The sequence below is a fragment of the Antrostomus carolinensis genome, unplaced genomic scaffold (assembly GCF_000700745.2).
Source record: "Antrostomus carolinensis isolate BGI_N321 unplaced genomic scaffold, ASM70074v2 scaffold14150, whole genome shotgun sequence".
Lineage (NCBI taxonomy): Eukaryota > Metazoa > Chordata > Aves > Caprimulgiformes > Caprimulgidae > Antrostomus > Antrostomus carolinensis.
The window spans coordinates 21,290-45,922 of record NW_010289205.1 but is presented as its reverse complement, the minus strand read 5'-3'; the positions used below and the strand labels follow the sequence as shown (position 1 = coordinate 45,922).

The 24,633-nt window shown below is 35.1% G+C and overlaps 1 protein-coding gene across 1 annotated transcript in view; it reads left to right on the top strand.

Moving 5' to 3' along the window:
* LOC104526110 (AP-3 complex subunit beta-1-like) overlaps positions 1–24,633 on the top strand; it is a gene marked incomplete at both ends in the record, with an annotated part of 46,918 nt that overhangs the window by 4,457 nt on the left and 17,828 nt on the right. The window contains 6 exons of the mRNA XM_029085332.1: positions 309–363; positions 443–514; positions 3,050–3,112; positions 4,020–4,152; positions 10,820–10,929; positions 20,096–20,272. Coding sequence (XP_028941165.1) covers positions 309–363; positions 443–514; positions 3,050–3,112; positions 4,020–4,152; positions 10,820–10,929; positions 20,096–20,272 — 610 coding nt within the window. The remainder of the gene's footprint in view (positions 1–308; positions 364–442; positions 515–3,049; positions 3,113–4,019; positions 4,153–10,819; positions 10,930–20,095; positions 20,273–24,633) is intronic.

Here is a 24,633-nt window from a genome sequence, read left to right as displayed (position 1 = left end):
GCTGAAGCTTTTACACTAACACGTTAATGATGACAATATCCTCCAAACATGTTTAATGATTTTGTGTTGAAAATCTTACATAATTCTGTTGTCTGTAACTTGTCAAAGTCTATTATGTTGAAGTGGGTTTTTTTGATAGATTTGTATGCCTGGCAGTGTATACTCTTAAGTCACAGGAGACAGTAAGCTTTTTCCTTCTCTGTTTGTGCGAAGTCAAATGTATAATAGAATGAGACTTTGCCATGTTCTGTTATTCTATGTATCTGTAATTTTGCAGAATAACTATTGTTTTTCTTTTCAAATTCTAGGGAGGTGCAGTATATTGTTCTGCAAAATATTGCCACTATGTCAATTCAGAGAAAGGTATACCCTATTTAGAATTTTCTAAATCACATTTTATAAGAAACACAGGCAACCTACTTAAATATGTTCTGCTTTTCAGGGCATGTTTGAACCATATCTGAAGAGTTTCTATGTTAGATCAACTGATCCAACAATGATCAAAACACTGAAGGTGAGTTTAAAAGTAAATTTGTCTAAACACTGCTGGACAAATCTGTTCGCACCAGGAAGGTAGTATTTTCTTGCACTAATATGACACACATCATTCTGTGCTGTTCCTGTTTTTTTTTCAGTAAGAAGTGTACAGTTGTGGCTTTTATTGAAGTCCATGAGTGTCCTTCAGGCTTGTCAGGCTATTTGAAAGTTCTGTTGTTACTGTGTTGTAGATGGCAGATGGGCTGAGTTTTCCACTACAACTTTTGGCACCTTTCAGTGATAGAGCATTACTATTTTTATCTAACCAACCATTCAAACATTTAGGGTTTTACTGTTTTCATGGGAGGGAGAATCTTCTCAAATGGAGAGAAATGAAATCACATAGTTTTTGATACTATTAGCTAAAACGAGTTTCCCTGAACAAAATGGGACAGTGTCCCAAGTTCCCTTTGAAGTCAGCATTTGACACAAGAGGTACTTTAGGCTTTCCTCAAGGCTGCATCTTAATGTGTGTTTTAGGCTGTTATCTTCTTGTTTCTTCTCTATTCTTAGTCTTTAATAGACATTAAATCCTTGGCAAAACAATAACTTAAAAATTATCTACTATTATGTGCCCTTTCTCTTGATTTGCTTTAGATTGTCATAGGCACTTGTGTTAAGGAGCGGAAGGTGCAAGTTTCTCAAAGAAAAATTATTTTTTTCCTTGTTTTCATTTTACATCCATGTTGCACCTCATTACATGGCAGAGTGGTGCAGTCCAAGATGACTGTGTCAAACCCATCCTATTTTTATTAGTCCAGCATTAAACCTATGTAAATTTGAGGCAGTTGGAGGCCAAAAAGATCTTCCCCACATTTAATGATCATGAAAACTGTTGGGAATACTGCTAAGACTTAGTGTTATCCAGGAAAAGTCACTCCTGAAATAATTGGAAGTTGGTATATTTAAATTCCAGTTTTAATTAATTATACAATGGTGAAGAGGTGGAGAAATAGAAATGGTGTTTTTTTTCTTTCGTTGCCTCACTTCTTTCTTGGTGGCCAAAGAATTTAGGACAACCTACACTGTTACATACATAAGAAAATCTCATGCTTTTGTCCACCCCATACCCCTGTAAGTTCCATCCTGTCTGCTTTGGGATAGGAGGACAAGACCTATGGCAGTATTTAAGATGTAGGAGCACATGGGAATTCATCTCCTGAACTGTTTAGATTTCTGCTTTGTTCTTTGTTTCTATCCCAACATCAAGTTTGCTTTTCTGATCACTGCTTAGCACTGAGCTCATACTTTCATGGAGTTACCTATTGGAAGCACAGATTCTCAGTTATAATTAGTAGTAATCAGCTCAAAGCCTTAATCTTCTGTAAAGTTAAGGTATTTCCCCAATTATGGAGATTATTTTACATTTATCTGTGTTGAATTGTTTTTTCCATTTTATCGACCTATCACCTAATATTTTAAGTTTCTATGCAGCTTTTCATAGTCAGACTTTGTCTTAATTTCTCTGAAAACTGTAGTATCAGCTGAAAACTTTTTCACTTGTTCTGCTCATTACTTTAATAGTTTATATGTGAATATGTTGAAAAGCAAAAGACATATTTGTAAGATTTTTATAAGATACAAAACAAAAAATATTTGTAAGATTCCATTGATAGCCTTCCTGAACTGTAAAACAGTCTTTTTTTTTTCCCTGCCTGTTTCTTTCTTTCATTTATCCACTTGCTTTGTATGCTATGCCAGGTAGGTATCTTTAAGAGCCTTTAAGACTTGACAGGTCTTACCAAATTTTTTCAGAAGTGCAGGTGGACTGTATCAATTAAGTGTTCTGTTTACATGCATCCAACTCAAAAAATACAACAGATTTCTGAGGCATGATTTCCCTTTACAGAGACAAAGTTACTTTTTCTTTAGTTTACCTCATTCAGATTGTATTTGAATTCTTTCTTCTTCAAAGTTAAAACAGCCTGGAAGCATAGCATCTTAACAATGTATGCCAAGTGTCATCCTCTTTTCATCAGGAACAAAGAAGAGGCCTTTCAGGGTCTGATGTTGTTGATGTTGATTAAGATCTGAGGAGTCTCATAGATGCAACTGTTTCTTTCCTAGTTTAAAGGTTTTTTTATTGCATATCATCTGAATATAATGGAAAATAATAAAATTTCTCCCCAGCTGCAATTGTGATTTCTGTTATTTCTTCCTAGTGTCACAAGGTTCTTATGCACCAAGGCCTGTTACATAACATTGGAAACCATGCTGCTAGAAGTATTCAAACCCATTTGATATGCAGTGTGGCACTAAAGCAGGAGCTCATAGAAAATGCATCACTGAACCCTAGAGTCCTGCTTTGAAAACTTTGTGTGTACTTGCAAGGGAATATTCCTCCTTAGTGCAGTTTATACTGAAATCTCATTTATTCTATTGAATTCTGAGTGGTATTTTTAATAGTATTATCTTTTCTTTATATACAATGAAAGTGTAGCGTATATGTGGTACTGTTTACAATATTTTATTTTAGCTTTTGGTAAAATACCTGATTTTTTTTTTCTTATAGCTTGAAATCTTGACAAATTTAGCAAATGAAGCCAACATATCAACTCTACTTCGAGAATTTCAGGTTTGTGCAAAAGTGTATTCTTTCTATATGAAATGCTCTCTGATGGCAAATTACCATTACTGGATGTTTCACCTAGATTCTTAGTCCTAAATTATTTAAGTTAAAGTCTTTTCCACAATAAAATGTTCTTGAAATGGAAGTGAAACTGTCTCATATCATAATGGAACTTTTTATATGTGGAAAGGAGTTTCAGTGTTTTAATTTTAACTCTCTTTTCAGCTACCAAAGAAAAAAAAAAAGTGATGAGGAAAACAATAATCCCAGATTCTTTAAAACAAATTCTACCAACTTCACTGACACTCTAAGTCACTAGATGATAGGGTCTTAGTTTTAGCAGTATTAGGCCATTAGCATTTATTGCCAAATTTTATTTCTTTAAGTCATTTGCTGAAATAGTATTATCTCAAGTATCTGTATATGTAGCAACAAGATGTTCTGCCTATGTTGTGAAACAGTGTCTATCTTTCTTTCTTTCATCTTTGCTTATGACATCTATTTTCATTGCTTCAGTTCTCTGGCTGGATTTCTCTGAAAGGTACTGGTTCTCAGGCAGGTAGGTTATTCATAGTTTCACAGATGCTCCTAGTTAAATGAACTGAAACCTCTCTGAAGAGGTACCTCATCAGCTCCTCCAACCTTGCGCACAAACTAATTGCTGGTTTTGGGTAATTGCTCCCTGCCCCAAGCTTTCTTGAAATTAGAGGTTTGCATGGCCATGAGTAACCAAAGCCAGCAAGAAAATGTATTCTGGAAGTGACAATAAGGTTAAAAAAGTGTAATTTCTAATGTGCAATGTAGCTTTCTGGGTTGTACTTATTATACAATTTGTCTGTCATATGAGGATAATCTGGTAAGTCTGTAGTTGATAAAACTTACATATTGACTAACGGAAATCCTCTTTCCTCAGACTTACGTGAAAAGCCAAGATAAACAGTTTGCTGCAGCTACAATTCAGGCTATAGGCAGATGTGCAACTAACATCACCGAGGTGACTGACACATGTCTTAGTGGCCTTGTATGTTTGCTCTCCAACAGGAATGGTAAGCTAAATGTTCTGTTTCTTTTCTGAGTAGCTGATGGCATCAGGCCTTTTCTTAACGAAAAGCACACAGAGCAGATCCCATTAAAAAGTATATGGGAGTTGACTTTCATAAGAATTTAGCTGCCATGACTAGTGCTTCTTCTTGTAAGCACTTCAAAAGGCTCTTATAACCACTGGGTATTTATTTTCTCTTTTTTAGTGAAGTTAATTCCTTGTGGCTTGCAATTATGTTTAAATGTTTTCTCAAAATGTTCTAATTACTGGTGTGCTGTTGTATCATTGATGACTAGTTTTACTGTCATGTTTAGTTGCATCAAAACAGTTAGCCTGTAGAGGGTGCTCAAAGCTTGGATTTTTTTTTTAGTCTGTCAATGCCTAACTGAAAAAAACCCATATTAAATAGTTTTAGGATAAATGGCCCTAAATTTGGCTTGATTTTGTAAGCTAGCCTTCTGTTATTTTTATATAATGAAACAGTTGCAAGTCACTAAGGAGCGCAACAAGGAGCAGATAAAGTCAAATAGGGTATAGTGCCACTGTAAATCAGTGACCTGATGATATTCTGTATTCTTACTAGTTATCAATGAATGTACATAAATAGTCAATAAGAGAATTGGAAAATTATTATATAACATGCAATATACATAAATATGGTCAAATGTTGGAAATATAGTTAAAAAGATGTAGTTAAAAATAATATCAGGAAGGAGGAAAGGTGTGGTTTTGAGGTAGCTTGGGGTAATTAGAATTGTTCAGTGAACACAGGTGAGATCTACTCTAAGCTTTGAAAAGTGGCATTAATTCCTCTCCATATCTACTGGACATATTTTTCATGGTAATTCTAAGAAGGCCTTTATTAGGGGCATCACTTTGACAGTACATACTCATCCTGTGATCCACTGATACACTCAGAGCTTTCTCGTCTTTGGTTTATGAACTACGAGTCCTCCTTCTCTCCCACTTCACCTTGTATCAGAAATTCCTGAGACACCTCAGTGTATACCTTGATAATTTTAATATATGTAACTTTAATTTCCTGGTCCTCCAAACCTTGTGTCCCTTTATGCTTTTCTAGTTATCAACTATGTTTAAAATATCTTCGTGTGTTGTGTTACAAGGCTATGTCTGCACAGTGCACCTTTTTTAATTACATTCAGCAATTACCATAATAAAAATATGAGCTTCAAAGCTTGTTCTTGATTCTGCTTAATTCTACTAGCAATCCTTCTCTAGGTCAGTAGGCTTCTTTCAGCATCTAAAAATCCCCAATTTTTTCTGTCTTAAATAGAATAATAAAACTGTCACTTCAGAATATTGACTTTGTTCCTTATAGTCCTTTCTATTTTCTTGCTTTGTTTTTCTTTTTGCTAAGAAGGAACCAAGATAAGAGGAAAATACTTTTTCTTTTATCATAGCTTCTCAATTTAATGTTTTCTTCACAGTAATTCCATATATACATATACACAGATACACATATGCATGTGTATGTATACAAAGATCTGTCTCAAACAGATTAGTTTTCTTGACTGTTTCAGAGTAGTTATCTGGCAAATAAAATTATCTTCTTTTGCTTAGTGTTCTGAAAGACTGCAAAGGATATATTGAGGATCTTTTAAACCTGGCAGCTGGCAAATTGCCTTACCATTCCTGCAGTGTCTTTATTCCTTCTTTCACGGAATAAATAGAGTGGCGTAATTTACATGGTACCTTTCCTCAGGTAGCAGGAAATTATCGATAGTCACAGCGTACTGAACATAAGAGTTTAAGAGTCTTGGTTAATCTTGCTTTCCTCCAACTTTCACCCTTCAAATGTGCAAGCAATCTGTTTGCCATGCTACTTCTTCCATGGTTGTTTGAAGCCTGGAAGCTATTCTGGTGCCTTTGCATAGTATGAAGCCTGAGCTGGTAACTCCAGCAGATTCTGAGGTCCCTGAAAGCAGAGTCAGCTCAGCTTTCTCTGTACTGTTTACGTACTATGGGGAATTCACTTAAGACTGGTAGAGAGGTGACCAAATTAATTCTACCAAATCAAAAAAGAATCCTGAAGAATGAGCTTTTGGCAAAACCACTTTCTAATTCTATGCTCTTGTTCTGGAAAGACCTTTACTGTAGACAAAACCCAACAGCCAAAATATCTTGGCTGTGTCTGGCACAGGAGCTGTGCCATATATAATTCTGGAACCTGTGTGCTGAGAGTGTCATTACACAAAACAATCTCTTCAGTAGTCAGATACAGCTGGGATAACTCTTCACAAAGCTCTTTGAGTGTCTCATCATTGAACTTTCTAGTTTTTGTATGTACTTCTGCGATTCAAGTGTTTTGATTTATTGTTGTGGGGTTTTTTGTTTGGGTTTTTTGGGTTGTTTTTTTGTTTTTTTTACTGTAGCCCCCAACTTCCCTGAGTAGGGAAAACTTGACTTTAACTAAACACTCATAAATATGTAGATAGAATTTCAAGAGCAGTTCTCGACTTCCCTAGAGCCTTGTTTCTGGAAGCCATGTTGAGCGCTGAGAATTATTTTCCTTCTTTGTCTGCTGAAGGAATTACAAAAAGAAAAGTTATTTTGGCTTTTCAGTGTGACATTTGACTGATGCATTTCCTTTAAGCAATTGCCTTGATAATTTGAACTGACCGCTGGCCCCACTATGACATAAAAGTCATTTTAGATGTAAGAAGCAGATGGGATTATAGGAATTCTCTATTGTCTGTCTGTACTGTATGTACTAGAGATCCTGGAAGTTTTTCTGACATTTTCTGTTGAAACTTGTGGGTTATGGATAATAAGAGAATGTAAACACAATTGTAGGATGTATACCTAAAACAACTTTTTTCTACCAATCTATACAAATTTGAACAGGCAAGTCATAAAATCACTGGAATTGTTAATACATCACAAAACTACTACCTATCTGTTGGAATTACTGTTAGAATGACATAAAAGAAAACCATCTTTGTAGCAGTCAGTTTATATGTATTAATGTGGTTTCAGACTTCCGTTATTTATGTTTTAAGGGTGGAAAAATTAACCAGATAAAAGCTCAGAGTTCAGGCAATTCTGAAAAGGAGAAACGTATTGTTTGTCTGGATATTTAGCTCTAGTTAGTGCCTTTTAACTTTAGTTTTAATGATTTGTATAATCTAATAACCTAAATAATCATAGAACGTTTTGGGTTGGAAGAGACCTTTAAAGGTCACCTAGTCCAACCACCCTGCAAAGAGCAGGACATCTTCAACTAGATCAGGGTGCTCAGAGCCCTGTTCAACCTGACTTTGAATGTTTCCAGGGATGGGGCTTCTACCACCTCTCTGGGGAACCTGTTCCAGTGTTTCACCACCCTCATTGTAAAAAATTTCTTCCTTGTATCTAGTCTGAAACTCCCCTCTTTTTAGTTCAAAATCATTATCCCTTGTTCTATCACTACAGGCCCTACTAAAAAGGCTGTTCTTTTAAGCCCCCTCTAAGTATTTAAAGGCTGCAATAAGGTCTCCCTAAAGCCTTCTCTTCTCCAGGCTGAACAACCCAAACTCTCTCAGCCTTTCCTTGTTTGAGAGGTGCTCCATCCCTCTGATAATTTTTGTGGCCCTCCTCTGGACTCACTTCAACAGATCCATGTCTTTCTTGTGCTGAGGACTCCAGAGCTGGATGCAGTACTCCAGTTGGAGTCTCACCAGAGCTGAGCAGAGGGGCAGAACCACCTCCCTCAAGCACTGGCCACTCTTCTTTTGATGCAGCCCAGGATGTGGTTGGCTTTCTGGGCTGTGAGCACACATTGCTGGCTCATGTCCAGCTTTTAATCCACCAGTACCCTCAAGTTCTTCTCCACAGGGCTGCTCTGAATCCCTTCATCCTTCAGCCTGTATTGATGCCGGTGGTTGCCTCAACCCACGTGGAAGACCTTGCACTTAGCCTTGTTGAACCTCACATGGGCCCACTTCCTGAGCTTGTCCAGGTCCCTCTGGATGGCATCCCATTCTTCAGGTGTGTCAACCACACCACTCAGCTTGGTGTCACCTACAAATTTGCTGAGATTTCACATACTCACTTGTACAGCGTTGCTGTGAGATTCAGTTGGTATATTCCTTCCAAAAACAGTTTATACTGTTTTGCTGCTTTTAGAAATAGTGATGAGACAAATTGTAGACTGTGGATAAATTGGTCTTCAGTTGCATGTTTTAGTTTCTGCAATTATCAGTTAATGTAAGTGGAAGAAAATTTAACACAATATCAATGGTATCAAATGTAGTATTTCAAAATGCAGCTTTTGAATGTACTCTGGTAATACTTTCCTTGCTAAGGTCTTTTTCTGAGTTTCTGTTATAAAGTGGACAGATTCTCAGTTAGGAAAAAGTCTGTAATTCAGTCCCAACAAGTTAATGTCCAATACTTTGTTAATTTTTTTAATATACATCAGTATTTGGCAAAATGGAACATTGTAGGACTGACCATATTTTAAGTTTTTGAGAAGCTGTTATGCTCTAGGGTCTTCAGAGATTGTCCTACTCAGAGTAGTTATTTCTATATTGCTTCAAAATTGTTTTAAGAAAACCAGCAGTGAACATTATGCTAAGATTTTTACTGTGACTTGTGGAAACTGAAGTTGTTGATATCTGCTGTAGTCTCCTTTATCATTCCTGATCAGATTTTCCAATATACTTAGTCCTTATTTTAAGAATTTTATTTACTTTTTATAACCCTTTAGATATAATATAATTTACATTCTATTTTGAAATTCTTGTTTTCATTTATCGTTGCCTCATATGCACTTTTTCTTTGATAATTCTAGCAGAGTTACATTTTTGAATTTTTGTACTGCTCATCTGCTCATTCAGAAGACCAATTTTATATCTCCTTTTGTTGTTTTTGTTTTGGTTTTTTTTGTCTTTGAACCTGAATGTCTGTCATTTAATGCTCAGTTTTGGGATTCTTCATGTGCACAAAGCAAACCTTAAAGAGCCTCTCTTTTTTTCCCTGGACTGTATCAGTCCTTATTCTAATATAAATTCATTTTGCTTTTGTTTGTACTTTCTTTTTTGGTATCTAAACTCATGTAAAAGGAACCATACTAGTTTACTTGCTTACAATTCTGATTTAAATTTAAATTCTGATTTTTCTTTAAATTTGTTCCCACAGATTGTATTAAAGTAGTTCCTATGGTGACACTTCATTTACTGCATTTCATTTCATCATGATCAGTTCTTCACTGTAAACAAATGTTTTTAGTAATTACTTCATTCCCACTCAGTTTTTTGGGTTCAGTTTTATTTTGCTTAACCATTCTCCTTGTTAAATAGTATCATAAAGCACTCAATGATGAAGATTGTCATTACAGTGTCCCCCATTCTAAATATTCCAGATTGTAATTTTAAAATTTTGATAATTGTTTTCTTATTTTAATAACTGGTAAAACACAATCTAAATAAAATTGATCTCTAGGATTGTGCAAGACCATATGTGAAGCAGACATGTTAACCTTGTTTCAAGAAATTAGTCTAGAAAAATGACTGAGATGTCATGTCAAATAAAGGATGACACAAAAAGCTGCAAGCTAAATTTAAGCATTTCAGAGGCGTATGGCATAATGATGCATACTCAAAGCTTTTGAAAAGCCTTTCTCCACAAAGAAGTTTGCTTTCTTAAAAAAAAAAAAAAAGTTATAAAAAATTCAGACATTTCTTCCCCATACCGTTCTTTTGAAACTTCAGTTTGGTTAATTGCTGAATGAGTGATCTATGTGTCAGATTAACTCTTGAAATGTAGGAATACCTCTGTGGCTATTTAACAAATAGTAATTGGGCTTTTTCTTTGTTTTAAACATTGATAGTTCAAGAGAAATACTTACTCTTTTCTTGTAGTATCAATTAAAATTACAATTATTTTGAACTCTTAACAGTGGCCTTTGTTTTGGTTACAGCTTTGACTGTGTTTGACTTTCCTTCATCTTTCCTTACAGCATGAGTTTACTCTTGCATAGAAGCTTACCTCTGCACCAGTGGGTTTTTTTCAGCTTCAAAAATTCTACATTTCATACAAGTTGATCAGGCTGTGAATGTTACTTGTTACAGTAGTTAAGCGCTCCAGTGTGTGACTTTGGCATAAATTTTACAATAGCTTTCTATTTAGAAACTTCATTTGAATGTACTAGAGATTAGGTTAAAGATCTGAGAGGGACTGTTTAGAAGGTGAAAAGGTGCAAAGGAACTGTTCAGGTATTTCTCTTGTTTATAAATGAGCTATTACTTTTAATATTGTATATTTCTTTTAAAATTAAAGAAGTGTTTATATTTTTAATGCGGATAGCAGATTACTTATGAATATGCATAATTTCAATAAAAACCAGTTTTTTTTAGTGCTGTTTCTCAATTTGAAAAGGAAAAATACGAAGTGCGGCTTTACTAAAAAGTGATTTCAAAAAAGTATGTAATAGGATGACATTTTTACATTTAGAACATTTCTCTGTTCTCTTTTTGCTGCTTATAACTTGATTCTGGAAGCTGAGCTTGTATTACTTAGTAGAGTGGTTTACGTCTGTGTTACCGAGTAAATAAAATTCATTCTGCAAAGCATATTTTGAAAGCTGGTAACATCTCTTACAATCAGTTATTTATGGCTTTTTCTTTTGCATTAATGCTTTTAAAATTAATAATTTGTTTTGTCTTAAACAGAAATTGTAGTTGCTGAAAGTGTTGTTGTCATTAAGAAGTTGCTGCAAACCCAGCCAGCACACCATGGTGAAATAATTAAGCATATGGCCAAACTCTTGGATAACATTACAGTGAGTATTTGTGCGCAGTTACTTATTTTCCTTGTTGACTGTTAAAAATCACAGCATATCCTTTGAATTTGGACCATAAATCGAAATAGGTGTATTAGAGAATACAACATAATATTTTATTTTTGACATAAAATACCATTTTTCATGATCTTAAGGAAAAGGAAATAAGGGCTATCAGGTGGCATAAATTTGTACCTTAGATCTGGGAAGATACTTTGAAATTGATACCTGTAAATTTTAAGTGGTACTAGTACCATTAGGCCAAGATGAATAGCAGGTTTCAAATGTGGAGTGGGTAAGTTGAAATGAAAATAAGGGCAAAGCAGCACTTAACTTGAGGATTTTCAGACTGTTGTCTTACTGATCTGGGGTGACATTTAAAAAATGTTATTCTACATCTTTTTCCCTACCACTAAATCACGTGACCTTTCCATGGTACTGGACATGCTGCTGTGAGTGTGTTGCAATGTTTCTTGAAGTCACGTTTTTATCTTCTGGTTATTTAAGATTATGTGGCATTTAACAGTAATATTTGCATTATTGCCTATTCTCTGTCCTTAGATTAAATTGACGTTTAAGTATGCCATATTACTTCCCAAATTCTCCTCCCAGTTACAGTTATCAATAAAACATTTACTGGTCTGTTCTGAATTGTAGTGTAGGGCTGAAGACCATTAGCTACCTATTGCATCAAACCGCAAAGGTGACAGAATTTGTTCTGTTAATAATTATTTTTCTGTAGATGCTATAAATAGGTGTGTTCGGTTTCATATAATTATGCATCTATTGATGATGCAGTAAATAGTTTCTAAACTGGTGAATCTTCCATTTTCTATAGCTGAATTTTTCAAGGTTTGGAATATTAAAGGAAAAAGAAAATACGGTCTTCTCAGTTCATGCTTACTGAATGGATTAAACAAATAAATCTTTGGCCACCAAGAGCTGATGTTCAACTTCTAAGTGTTGTAAAGAAAATACAATTCTACTGGATTGCTCATATTCACAATCAAAAGAGGCTGTAAGATACTGCTGCTGATTACATATCAAATCAGTATTACTTATTTTATAATAATCACCTGTGTTTTCTGATCTTTAAGGTCCCTTCCAACCCAGACCATTCTATGATTCTATGGTATTTTGATAATTACATTCTCATAAATTGTGTATAATCTTATTATACACATCTTCTGGCACTTTGCCATATAAGTTTGTCATCTTATTTCCACATACTGTGCAAAATAAAATATCTTTTTCCTAAATATTCTCTTTAACACTTAAAAGAGTTTTCTATCTATTTTACATAATTAATACTTCTGAGTAAATATTTCAAGTTTTAAGTACAGGGGATTTTTTTGGAAAAGAAAATCCTGCTGTAAGTTGATAAGGGAGAAAAAAGACTTGCAGTACTTGAACTACTTTGATGTACTCACATTCTCCAATAATGAGGTTGTACACAGTATCAGAAAATGGCAAGTAGTAGGAGAACAGTCTGTAGAACAGAGCAGTTAGAGGAACAAACTAAAAATCAAAATCTGAATCTGAATCATGCTTCTTCTTCAAGAAGAAAGTAGTGTAGGCTCTCCGGGATGATTGTTGTACATCTTGTTTTATCTTTTAACTTGTAATTTTTTAATAATAACTTCCAGAAATTTATCTTCCTCAGTATGTTTAAGACTTTGGATTAAAGAATAAATTTGGAAGAAGTTCATATTTATAATTTGTATGCCACAGTATTATCCTGAAATAACTTACACCTCATATGTTTGATAATGGATGTATTCCTTCACAGAATCACAGGATCACAGAATGGTTTGGGTTGGAAGGGACCTTTAAAGGTCATCTAGTCCAGACTCCGACCCCAACACTTCTGAAAAGGATGAGCATATTTTTACACATTTAGGAAGGTGATATTTGGATTATATAATTACTGAGGATCCAAGTTTGAAATTTTGACATTTAATAAAGTATTACTGGAATCCCTGAGAATTTTAATCAGGAACAAACCTGAAAGTAACTGGAGGATGGGAAAGTGTGGGCAAAGAAATTGTTTGGTGCTTCTTAGGGTTAGAATTATATTTAATACTATGTAAAACACAAGCACAGGCATGAAGAGAATTAAATACAATTAAATAGAAAAGCACTTCAGATAAAAATAACTTTCTGATTGTTCTGTCATGATTTAGGTTAGGTAGATGGTGAACACTTGGCCACTAAAATAAGCAAAATTGGTGAGAACTGGACGGAGTACATTTTTGGGTTGGTGCCTGAATTTATTTCATCATTCATGTTGATATAAATTTCACTTTCATTAGCCTGAGATTGTGTTTGTCCATGATGAAGTGCCTAAAAATCTTTCATAGCAATATTTCTTTCAGGTCATCCAATTTGAAATTCACTCATTCTTGTCTTCATCTTCATCTTGTCTTAATTCTTATCTTCATCTTCTTCATCTACAGAAGCCATTTAGAAGGTGATAGGATGGATAGTAAGTTAAATATATTTGACCAACTATAAGAAATATTACAAAGTTCAATTAAAAACTACTGACCTCTTGCAGACCACTGATTCTCATTTACTGTAAATCTGAGGACTGTGACCATTTCAGTTTGCTCTTTAATTCATTGTTTATTATGTATCTGAAAAATGTGCTTATTTTTTCTTCCTTTGCTTTTGTATGTTATCATTTGTACCTTAAACTTTTATCTCCGGTGTGCCCAGGCAGAGATCTATGAGATCTATTTTGTGTCTGTAACTTGCTGAGTACCTAGACCTTTGCATAGAACAGCTTGATCTAGCTATATTCCAGCTCCTTTCCTCCACCCTTCAAAAGTTGTAGCTGAGAAACAGGTATGTCTGATGGTGTTCTGAAGATATTAAACAAGAGGATAATTGTATCTCTTTAAAAGTCTTTTTTTAAAAAAAAAATCATAAAAATGTTTCCATTTCGGTGGTAATGTGTTGCTGTCATGCTTTACAATTTAATGACTTTGTAAATTGTGGGCCAGAGATATAAGCAGTGCTAGTTTGTACTAGATATTCACTCTGAGATAGTCTTAACTAGTTTTGTGTGTATAGTTTTTATACAGAGTGACAGGAGTTTGAAAAATATGCATATTGGAAAGGGCCATTTAAAGGATGACACAGATTCCGTCCAAAAGTCCTCTTAATAGAGTAGTCTTATCTTCAACAGCACCAAAAACTGATGCTTTAGGGAGAAGGTTTTAAAGGTAAGAGCAAGTTCATTGTGATGCACCTCCAGCGTACCTTCTCGCTGACTGGAAGCTTGGCTTTACTATCCATGTCGTCACGCTTACTAATCTAGGAATTCTCATCTCTCCTCATATTCCCTATGTGATCAGCTTTTCCCTGTTCTCTTCATCTTTACAGGTACTTGTGTGGTTTTTGAAGTGAGGTAACCAGAATTGTGCACAGTAGTCAAGAGTATGAAGGAGAAATTTTATGCAGTGACATAGTGATGTTACTTGTTCTGCATTTTTTATCTAACTTTCCTGGGGTTGTCTGCCTTATGACTTCTGCAGAACATTGATTTAACGATTCTACAATTCTCTGAAACTATTAAGGACTCCAAGATATTTTTCCCTAGAAATAGTTTGGGGTCCATCATTTTGTGTAGAATTTTTTTAACTCCTGTTTTTAGTGTTTCCAGGGCAGCTGCATCAATTCTGCTCTGTTCTTAAGTATCACTAATTAGCCATCTTCCACTGTTCAGATTCTGTTTTAGTTTAGATTACCTTGAAAAATTTTATGTCAGCAGACTGTCTCCTCACTAGATAGCCCTTTTCTACTTGCAAATCTGTTGCACAGCACATTTTCACCTATAGGTCCCTGTGGGACATCTAATGATTGCCTTCCATTATAACTGTTGGGGTTTTTTTTTGTCTTTTCTGTTATCCAGTCCTTTTTTATTAATGAGAGTGCCTTTCCACTCTGTAAAGGCTGACATTTTCTAAGATGATGTTGAGGGACTTTTGAAAAAGTGTTGGAATATTCTCTCATCAAATACATGTCATATGGTTGTGGAGTCTACTCTTTTAGAAAATCTTTCCTTCAAAACAACTATGGTCCAGAATTTGTCTAAGTGCAAATACTTGCAAATTTAATCTGAATTAAGTTTTAAAGTGGATTGGTTAGACTGCATTGATTAAACTGGATTAAGACAAGACACTTCTGTTTACATCCAAAGTATGCCTCTTTTGATTTACCTTAATTCATTTTAGCAATGAATTAATGTAAATCAACCTAGCAAGAATTAGCTCTGTGTAAGAATGTCTCAATGGTGTTCTGCATTTGTGTATTTCCTCACATAAACAGGCTTCAGTAGTCTCCAAATTAGTTTCTGCCTTTTTCTTTTTAGAAAAATCATTTATGATTATACATTTTACCCAGTAGTGATTGCTTTCTGGGCGATGGGAATCTTGTAGTTCTGGTGTAATTTTTCCCAGGCTTTTTCTTACAATACTACAAAGGCAGGGTTTTTATTGCTTGATAGCTGGTGAATTCTGACATCCTTGGTTACAGACTTATTCCTAGTTCCTTCTAGAATATGGATGAGAATATGAGAGAAGTCTGAAGTGTTTTCTGATCTAGAGATGAGGAGGAAAACTTCTCGATAGTATAAAGACGGGATAGGGAGTTGCAAATTTAGAGGAAAAATAAGATAGATGCGCATGTAACTTTGAAGAGCTTAGTATGTGGGGGAAAAATTGACACTTTTGGAAGCAATTAAGAATTAATAATTACTGGTTTGAGTTAGGATTCTCATTACTAGAGTAGGTAACTGGGGAGTTTTGACACTGCTCTGTTCGTCCATCCAGCAATAACGAATTAAGTTCCTCTGCAGTATTTCTAAATAAGTACTGCTTATAGCTGTGTTTCTGATATGACTTCACAGCAGAGACGGCGTGCTTTCTTTAATTAAAGTTCTCTTTTCCTGCAATGCTGGGAAGGTATCACAAGATATGACATTCATATATTCACAAGTATTTCAGTTCTGCAGGTTTCAGATTCTAGCCACATACTTTTCCCTAGGATATGCTTTAATAATGTGTTTTTAGACCTTTATGTAAGTAATGCCTTAATGAACAATTCTCATAATTTGATAATTTCTTCACTTGCTCTAATATCTATATATTGTTTTGGAATTTGAGAGGCATTTGGGACACTGTGTCCAGGGATACTGTACACTGAACTTGAAACAAATGTTCAGCTTAAATAAAACACAATTTAAACATGTGTACACTATATAAGAGGTGTCAGTCATCAGTGGAGATCCTTTTTAAAGGAATTTTGTGCATAGGTGTTCAAATAATGGAGGAGTCCTTGAAGGTCTACCATTTGAAAACAAAAAAACCCAGTTGTCTTTTACTCCTGTTTGTTCCTGTGTACCTTTTCTTCTTGCTGCCTCTGACATTTCACATCAACTTCATCTCTCTTTCCATTTCTGATTCCAAGTGAAATTTAAAAAAATTATAGCTATGCAAATTTTCTTCTGAATGCAGAGAATTAGATCTCATTTGCTATTCGAATATCTCCTCATTTTGTGACAACTGTGGGTAACAGGATGGGCGATTTTAAGCTGTACTTAGCCTAGTCTGTTGTGTAGTAAGATTAGAACTGAACTACAATAGTTTTTGAACTGTGCTGCTTAGAGGGATCTGTAAAATCTTTATAATGTCTTTCTTTAACTGTTGTAAGTAACCATAGGCTAGCTTTGAGGGGAGAGTGTCTGTCTGGTTTTTATTTTTTAACCATTTATTTATTTTCCTTCGGACAGCTAATGGGTTAAAATGGCAGTAGAGACTGCCTTCTGGTACTAAAGCTTAAAAAGTGCACTTAACCACTTGCTCGGGGCATATGAAATAAAGCATCAGGCAAAGTAATTTACAATACTGTTTGTCTTCGAGGATAATACGGAGCAGGGATGAATAATGAAAGTATTATTTCCTGCATTTTTGTGAATTCAAGGTCCCTACTTAAGCTATACTGGAAAAGGCAATGAAGGTCTAGAAGTGGCTTTGTTTCTTGTTTTCTGTTTTGAATGCCCTGGAAACAACGTCTGCAGGATCATGCACTTGATATTACATGGTTGAGGACTGGACGACTTAAACAGGGAAAAAGAAGTCAGAAAATATTGTGTGATTTTGACCCCAAATGAATCCAGTGATGCAGAAACATGGAGTTCATAAGTTCAACATACACTTTTCATTAAAATGACTTCCACTCAGGGTTTGATTCAAAAAGTCTTTAATTGATACTGGTTCTCGTTGCACAAAATTGTGTTTAATGCAGTATTTGCATAGTAAGCTAACCACCTGATTAAAAGGCAGAGTCTCACAAGAAATTTTATCTGCCTTCTGTTTCTGGTATTTTTCAAATTAGGCTTTGTAGTCTATTTATTTTACATTCTAAAACTACTTTATTACTCTGATAATTACGTTTTACAAACTGGGAAAAAACTTCAGAGAGCAAAACAGTGCTTAAATGCACACTGTTTAACTATATTTAAATATTTTTCATTGTGGTATAGTCTTAGGTTTGACTAGGAGAAGTACAATTACTGTTGTTTCATGTACTGTTGTTTAGCTTTCATAATAAATATTCTTACTGAAATTGGTCTGCTCTATGAGTTATTTTTGCTTTATGAAAAGACAGTAATAGGAAAAGGGATGTTTCTAATAGGCTGCTGCCCAAACCGTGGTATTTAGTGATCTCTTGTAGAATTCTAGTGTTTTAACAAGTCTGTAATGAAATATTTTAGAAAAATAAATCTAGCATAACTGAAATCTGAAGTTGCCTATATATTCTTATTTAGAGGTATCTATCTGTACAGCAGGCAACTTGAACTGCTCCAATACTGGAAAATCTAATGTACCACTCAATTACTATTCTTTAGCCCAATTTAAAATAATAGATTGGGAGTGAGGTCTTAATGCAGTGTAACCTTTGGAACATTAGAAATTTTCCCTTCTGAAATCAGTGTACAGTAATGGCGTCAGTCTAACGGTTTCATGGGAGAACATATTCTGACTCCATTTAGCAGTTTTCAGTAGTTTGTTCCCCTCTCTCAAACCCTTAAGTTCCAAGACTGTATCTCAGTCAGTGTTTACTTATACTTATGTACGTTAAATCACTGTGTTACACCACTCTCAATACCTTATGTTACCTTTACCTTACATATATTTTCCATGTTTAGAATTGGCATTTATCTCTTGAGGGGCAGACCTTGGCAGGTTTACTTTATTCAAAGCTGTTCCTGGACTTTTTGGAGCAGTAAGTAGTAGTGGACAGGCACGGTTGGACTCAGTGATCTCAAAGGTCTTTTCCAACCAAACAATTCTGTGATTTTAGTATGGTTTAGTGGGCCATTTGTTAGGGACTGTGGACTGTAGTTTGAGAATTGCTATCCTGAATCTTGGTAGTTTACTTGCATTTTTTTACCTTTTATGAATGTAATTGGAAAGCAGTACTTTCAAATTTTATGTGTGTACAGGGTAGGATACTTAACAGTTGGTTCCCTTTGCAATTCTGAGAAATAGATATTCATATATGAGTAACTGACATATGCTGGAAAAAAAGTTCATAGAATCATAGAATGGTTTGGATTGGAAGGGACCTTAAAGATCATCTAGTTCCAACCCCCCTGCCATGAGCAGGGACACCTTCCACTAGACCAGGTTGCTCAAAGCCTCATCCAGCCTGGCCTTAAACACTTCCAGGGAGGGGGCATCCACAACATACATAAACATATATAAAAGATGCGAAGAATTAGGGCTTTGAGAGCCACAATGCTGAATTTCTAAAGCTTGTTTCTCCTGTGAATCTCATCTAAGACAGAACTCACACTGGCTTAAGTGTAAACTTATTTTAAAAGATCATTGTATAGTGCAGGGGGTAATGGAAACATGTTATTACAAATGTTTTTTGCTTTTTTAGAAAAATCAGCAAAATTAGATGAAATTGCAGTTACAGTTGGAATCTTTCCTTTTTTCTAAACTAGTCAGCCATTTGATATGATAGAACAGTTATGTTTTCTCCCTAATATTTCAACATCTGTCAAACAAGAGTCTATACAGAATGTGACAGCACCACAATCTGTAGGTGCCATGCAGGACATGCTTCTGCCTGGAAGAATTTTCTCATCGCATACTTTCTTCCTTCCTCTCAGCTGGGAGAACAATGTTTTCAGGGAGATATGTAACACAGATGCAATTTTTAATTTTGCCAAGAGTTAATAGAGGGTAGCTCACCTTTAAGAAGAGTGTGTGTATATTATTTCATTTAGCTCATAGCTATGTTCTAGCTACACTCTGCATGGAGCATGACCTTATGTTTCCTTCTGTGCTTTTCCATCTTCCTTCCCCTCTATCTGTGACAGTACTGTACTTTAGAAGTCACTGTACAATGGGAGTTAATCTAAAAACTGCTACTGCCAGTTATTTCAGTGACAGTCAAGTAGCTCCAAAACAGTAAGACTTGCATGAAGTTTCTGGTCAGAGTGTTTTCAGTAAGGGGCTAGATCTTATTCAGAAATTGAGAACCCTAATTTTGAACTTCTGTCTCTCCAGTATTGTGTGTTCAGCTGACCTTGGACATTTACAAAAATATGAATCTTGTTGTAATAAAACTTTAAATAAAAATTAAGGAAAGATAACAATAGTCTTAAAGAAATTCTTGTGCTTTTAAAGTAGATAGGCAGAATTTGAGGGAGCTGTATTGTTGGAAACCATTTCTGTATGACTATAGTAAAAAAAGCACTGTTTTGTTTCAACATAGTGTTTAGCATAACCTGGTGGCAAGAATTCTCAACTACACCTCAGAGGCTTGGATTCTCTTCCCTACTGCCACCAACTTGTACTGTGAACATGAATGTGTCGCTTCTGAGTGTGTCTGTTTCCATTCCTGCTCTGTTTGTCCTGTCAGCTCGGAATGCATGGGTTTTGGGGCAGGATCTGTATCTTATATTTGTACGAATATTCAGTCTACTACAGTGGCAGTATTGAACAGTATTTAATTTGAATGTGTATTTCTTGCATGACAGTTGTCATTAAATACAGTGTTTTGTTTGACTTGTTACTGAACACAGACACATACAAGTTCACAAGTAGTCTTTGTGAATGTGTTAACTTAGTGTGCAATGTTTTCTCAGGTTCCGGTAGCCAGAGCCAGCATTCTTTGGCTCATCGGTGAGTACTGTGAACGAGTTCCAAAGATCGCACCTGATGTTTTGAGAAAGACAGCCAAGAGTTTCACTAACGAAGACGACCTTGTAAAGTTGCAGATCTTAAATTTGGGTGCAAAACTGTATTTAACAAACTCAAAGCAGGTAAGCTTAAACTCAGAAGTGTATGTACTTAGAGTCACAGTATGTCTTGTACAGTCTGTATAGATTATTTCTTTTATTAAGTAACAAAAACTAGTCCATATTATTATATGAAGAAAAGCTGATCATCCATTTTCAAGAAGTGATGCCGTCATTCTTTTTTGCCTCTTTCTTAGGGAAATTTTAGATATTTTTTTTAATTCACGTAAATAGGAAAGATTGTAAAATTGTATTACTAATATCAGATTGGTGATTTTTCCATATGTGATTTGCTGTTTTCTGCATCTAAGACAAGAATTTTCAAGGGAGTACTGTTAATTTGAACAAGAAGCTATTCATTTTTTGTTCAGGAATATCTAAAAGGAGTGCTAGCAAAAGGCCTCATTATGTCTTTCCATCAGTGCTTATCGTAAAGATAGTAACCACTTTCCCTTTTTCTGTATTTCTTACTATTTCACTTTACCTAGTGGAGAGGGTGAGTTTTGATAATATCTAGTAACAAAGATAATCTAATAGTACAAAGAAGTAAACTTATGTCTCCACGTAGCTGAAAGCAATAGCTATGAGAGGTGCCAGTTGCCTCATTCTTCTCTGTGACGGAACTGTGAACTTGGTCACTCTCTGGCTATGACATACAGCATCTTGACACTAATTTTTCACTGTAATTCCTATTATTACTCTAAAAAGTTGTAAAAATATTTTTTTTTCTAATGTAGAAAACAGATTATCTGAGATGTATACACTTTCCAGTTTCCTGCTGCTAGAGCTATTTGTTTTACAACAGCTTGGACAGCACAGAATCTCGTACCTCTGCAACTATGGTGTCTTCTTGTTCCTTGATAGTTATATCCAACTGCAGACTTGATCTGAGACTTTATTCTGTAGGCCATGTGGGAAATGAACTGTCTTGCTGTGCATTCAGATAAGAATGAATGCTTCTCTACAGGCGAATGTCATGAGGATGGAGCCAGGCTCTTCTCAGTGATGCCCAATGGTAGGACAAGGGGCAATGGGTGTAAGCTGGAACACAGGAGGTTCCGCTTAAACTTGAGAAAAAACTTGTTATGGTGAGGGTGACAGAGCACTGAACAGGCTGCCCAGGGAGGTTGTGGAGTCTCCTTCTCTGGAGACATTCAAGACCTGCCTGGACGCCTTCCTGTGTAATTTCGTTTAGGTTCCTGCTCTGGCAGGGGGATTGGACTAGATGATCTTTTGAGGTCCCTTCCAATCCCTAATATTCTGTGATTCTGTGATTCTCCTTTGCTTATATAGTCTAAATGGGGCAGTAACAAAAGGTGACTTCTTTCTGTCAGTATTCATCTTAATGCAAATGCTGACTGAGCTAAGGAAAGATTGGTTTGATTATCTGAACTGTCTCCTTTTGGCCCGTTACATAATATTTACTAATTTTCCATATAATTTTTGTAATTGCCCACTAATTTTTCCACAGCATGTTTGGCCAAAACTTCATTGCCTACAAGGAGGTTATGATTTCTGTGATACTCTTTTTCCAGTTTCATGTCTTAGTACATTATAAACTGCCATTATAGGTGTTGCATAACCCTTTATCGCCATTACTGTATTTGAATAAAGAGAAGAATGTCTCCTGAGATGCCTACTAAATGATTAATTGCATTGAAGGCTGTTTTTCTCTTTTAGTTATAGGTTGCAGAAAAATAAATTATCTTCTCAAGTGGTCAAGCTATTCATATACAAAATTGAAACAGAGCAGATTGATAACCTGGCTTGACTAAAACTCCTACCAAACTAGAATATGGTTTTGCCTTTAGGAGCTGGCAATACTCTTCCTATATCTACATCCTTAATCCCAGGAGTAACTATTCCTTACTCACTCAGTATTAAAACATTTATTTCTGGAATTAATTCAATTCCTAATAAGTTCAACCATTTTTCAGTCTAACTGTTCAAACTTAAAAGGCAAAGCTTGTGCACTCAACTGCTAAGTTGTCAGTCTGTCTATCTCTCCTCATCCCCTTGTTTTCTCCCTCCATACCTACTCTACCACATAGTACTTTTTTTAGTCCTTTTATCCGTTTCATCCAAAGTCAATGATGGTGTGAAAAATTTCAATGATGCAATGTCATTTTTTTGAAAAGTAGTGATAGGATAGCCAAGAGAGACTCAACACCAACCAAGCAGACAAAAAGAGCTATTTTTTCAGGTGAGGGAAAGGCAAGTAAAGCTCATCTGTTAGGTGTTGTTTGGAGAAGAGCACAAAATTCTTTAGGAAGTAAGGCTTTGTTATTTTTTTTCTGTTTCTATAAATATCTTACTGTATTTGCTGGTAATTTTCTTAGGCATATGTTCAAACACTGAATGCAGCACATTTTCAGGTATGCTTTGTAAGATTCAGGATTTCCAATAAGAATTTCCAATATCCTTTAAGTCCTGTGATCACACCATGAATTTTCAAAAGCTGTTTATAATTCAAGAAAGAGTTTCAAATTCAATCCTATCTGGATAAATATGTGATAAGAACAAGCTTTCCTCTGGTTAACTATGTTGTTTGGTAAACTTGGTTCCTTTTTTCATCACTTATGGACATAAAAATCCTTATGAATATGCTAGATAGATGTCTGAGTGGAGCTCACATAAGAGAAAGAGCTGTACAGAAAATATGTCATCTGTTTACTTTAGGTGTTTCTTGCATACTGCAGGAAATATAAGAGATTCTGGTGGTTTTCTGTTGTGTGACACAGTAGCATTCCCACCAGAAAAAGTCCTGAGCAGTTCTAGTGTGTAAATGGGTAGGTCAAATGTGGTTTAGCACAATAACCTTATGTTATGTGTCTAACGAATTAAGTTAGTGTAATTGAATGATATCAAAGAGTGGCTAGATAGCTGTTTCTCTCCCGTTACAGAGCCTCATCTGTTGTTGATAATTGTATTATAAAATTTTTCAGGCGAGGGATCTACCAAAAGGTTAATTGCTGCTAATATAGGATAGGCATTATATTTCTAAATAGAACTATTGTCACTAGCAAATTCTAGAAATGTTACTGAAGGATGACTTGAAATATACTTCTCATACTAGCCAAACCAAAATGTGCAAAAAATAGTAATTTATTCTAACAGTGTGGGGAAAAAAGAAATTATGTTATGCCTATATAATGAGCATGTCCAGATAACAGGCAATGCTAACATATGATAAGTGTATTATATCATACATCAGAATACTTTGTTTTACTGTTCTATGAAGCAGTCATGGTGTGCAGTTTCTATCATATTTCACCAAATTAACATGCTTGCTCAAATAAATTTCAGCGTCTTATGGATATTCCTTTGTTGGAAAAACTGATATGTATTTATTAGTTTATTTTTTGTTTTTAATTAAAATTAATTGTTTCTATTAGCTACCCCCATGTAGAAAAGCTTCACTATTTGATTAGTTGTATTGCCATAAGAAAAGAAAAAAAAAGTTTTCTTGCTGTTTTCATTAAAACTGTTTATACTATATATGATGCTTGCAAGGAGGCTTCTTGCAGATGTGGAGCATTCTTCCATATAAATTTGTTTTGTCATTATCTGTAGTGGATTATACGGAAAAGATATTTTAGGGAAGAGGAAAGGGAAAGGATCATGGAGAAAATGATCCCGTTACAGAAAATGCAGTCAAGTCCTTATCTAATTCCATCAGTGCTCACTGAAAAAATGCCTACCATGATAGCAAGGCCCTCAACTTTTCCCATCCCTATAGCGATTCGCAAGCAAAGACCACAGTGTTTTATGATCCGTTCTGCTGAGTTTTCTGCCATGACAGCAAGGAGTCTTGTTTTGTTTTACAAAGGAGAAGCGATGGTAAAGGCTGCAGGAGGTACCTGTCATTTAGTTTAATTCATGCTACCTGAGAACCCTCCCTTCCAATTCCATTTAGATTGAACAGCCTAAATCCTGCATCAGTGCGGATTACCTATGTTGTATCTGATGCAGTTGTTTAAAATTTTATACCCTGATATAAAAATAGCTGCCAATAAGCTGTGGAATACATATGGGATAGTTTTACCTTTCCCAGAGCTAAAACAGTACCTTGGGAGAAAAAACAGCTTTTCACAGAACCATCCTTGGGTATCAGAGAGAAAAAAAGAAATGAAAAATGTTTCACTTAAAGGTTGTTTTTTTTTAACTATACTTTTACTATTATTCTAATATAATATGACTAATTTCTTCAAATCTTTGGTATCATATGGTATTTTGTGAAATGCTTGCATACATTTTGTCGTATGTGGTTAGAATTAAAACCATTCATTGTTCACTGTGTATTTAACTTAGAGGAGTTAATCAGTATTCTGAAAAAGTATTTTTACACGTCTAGTAAAAAGTTTAATTTGCATCCTTGAGGTGGA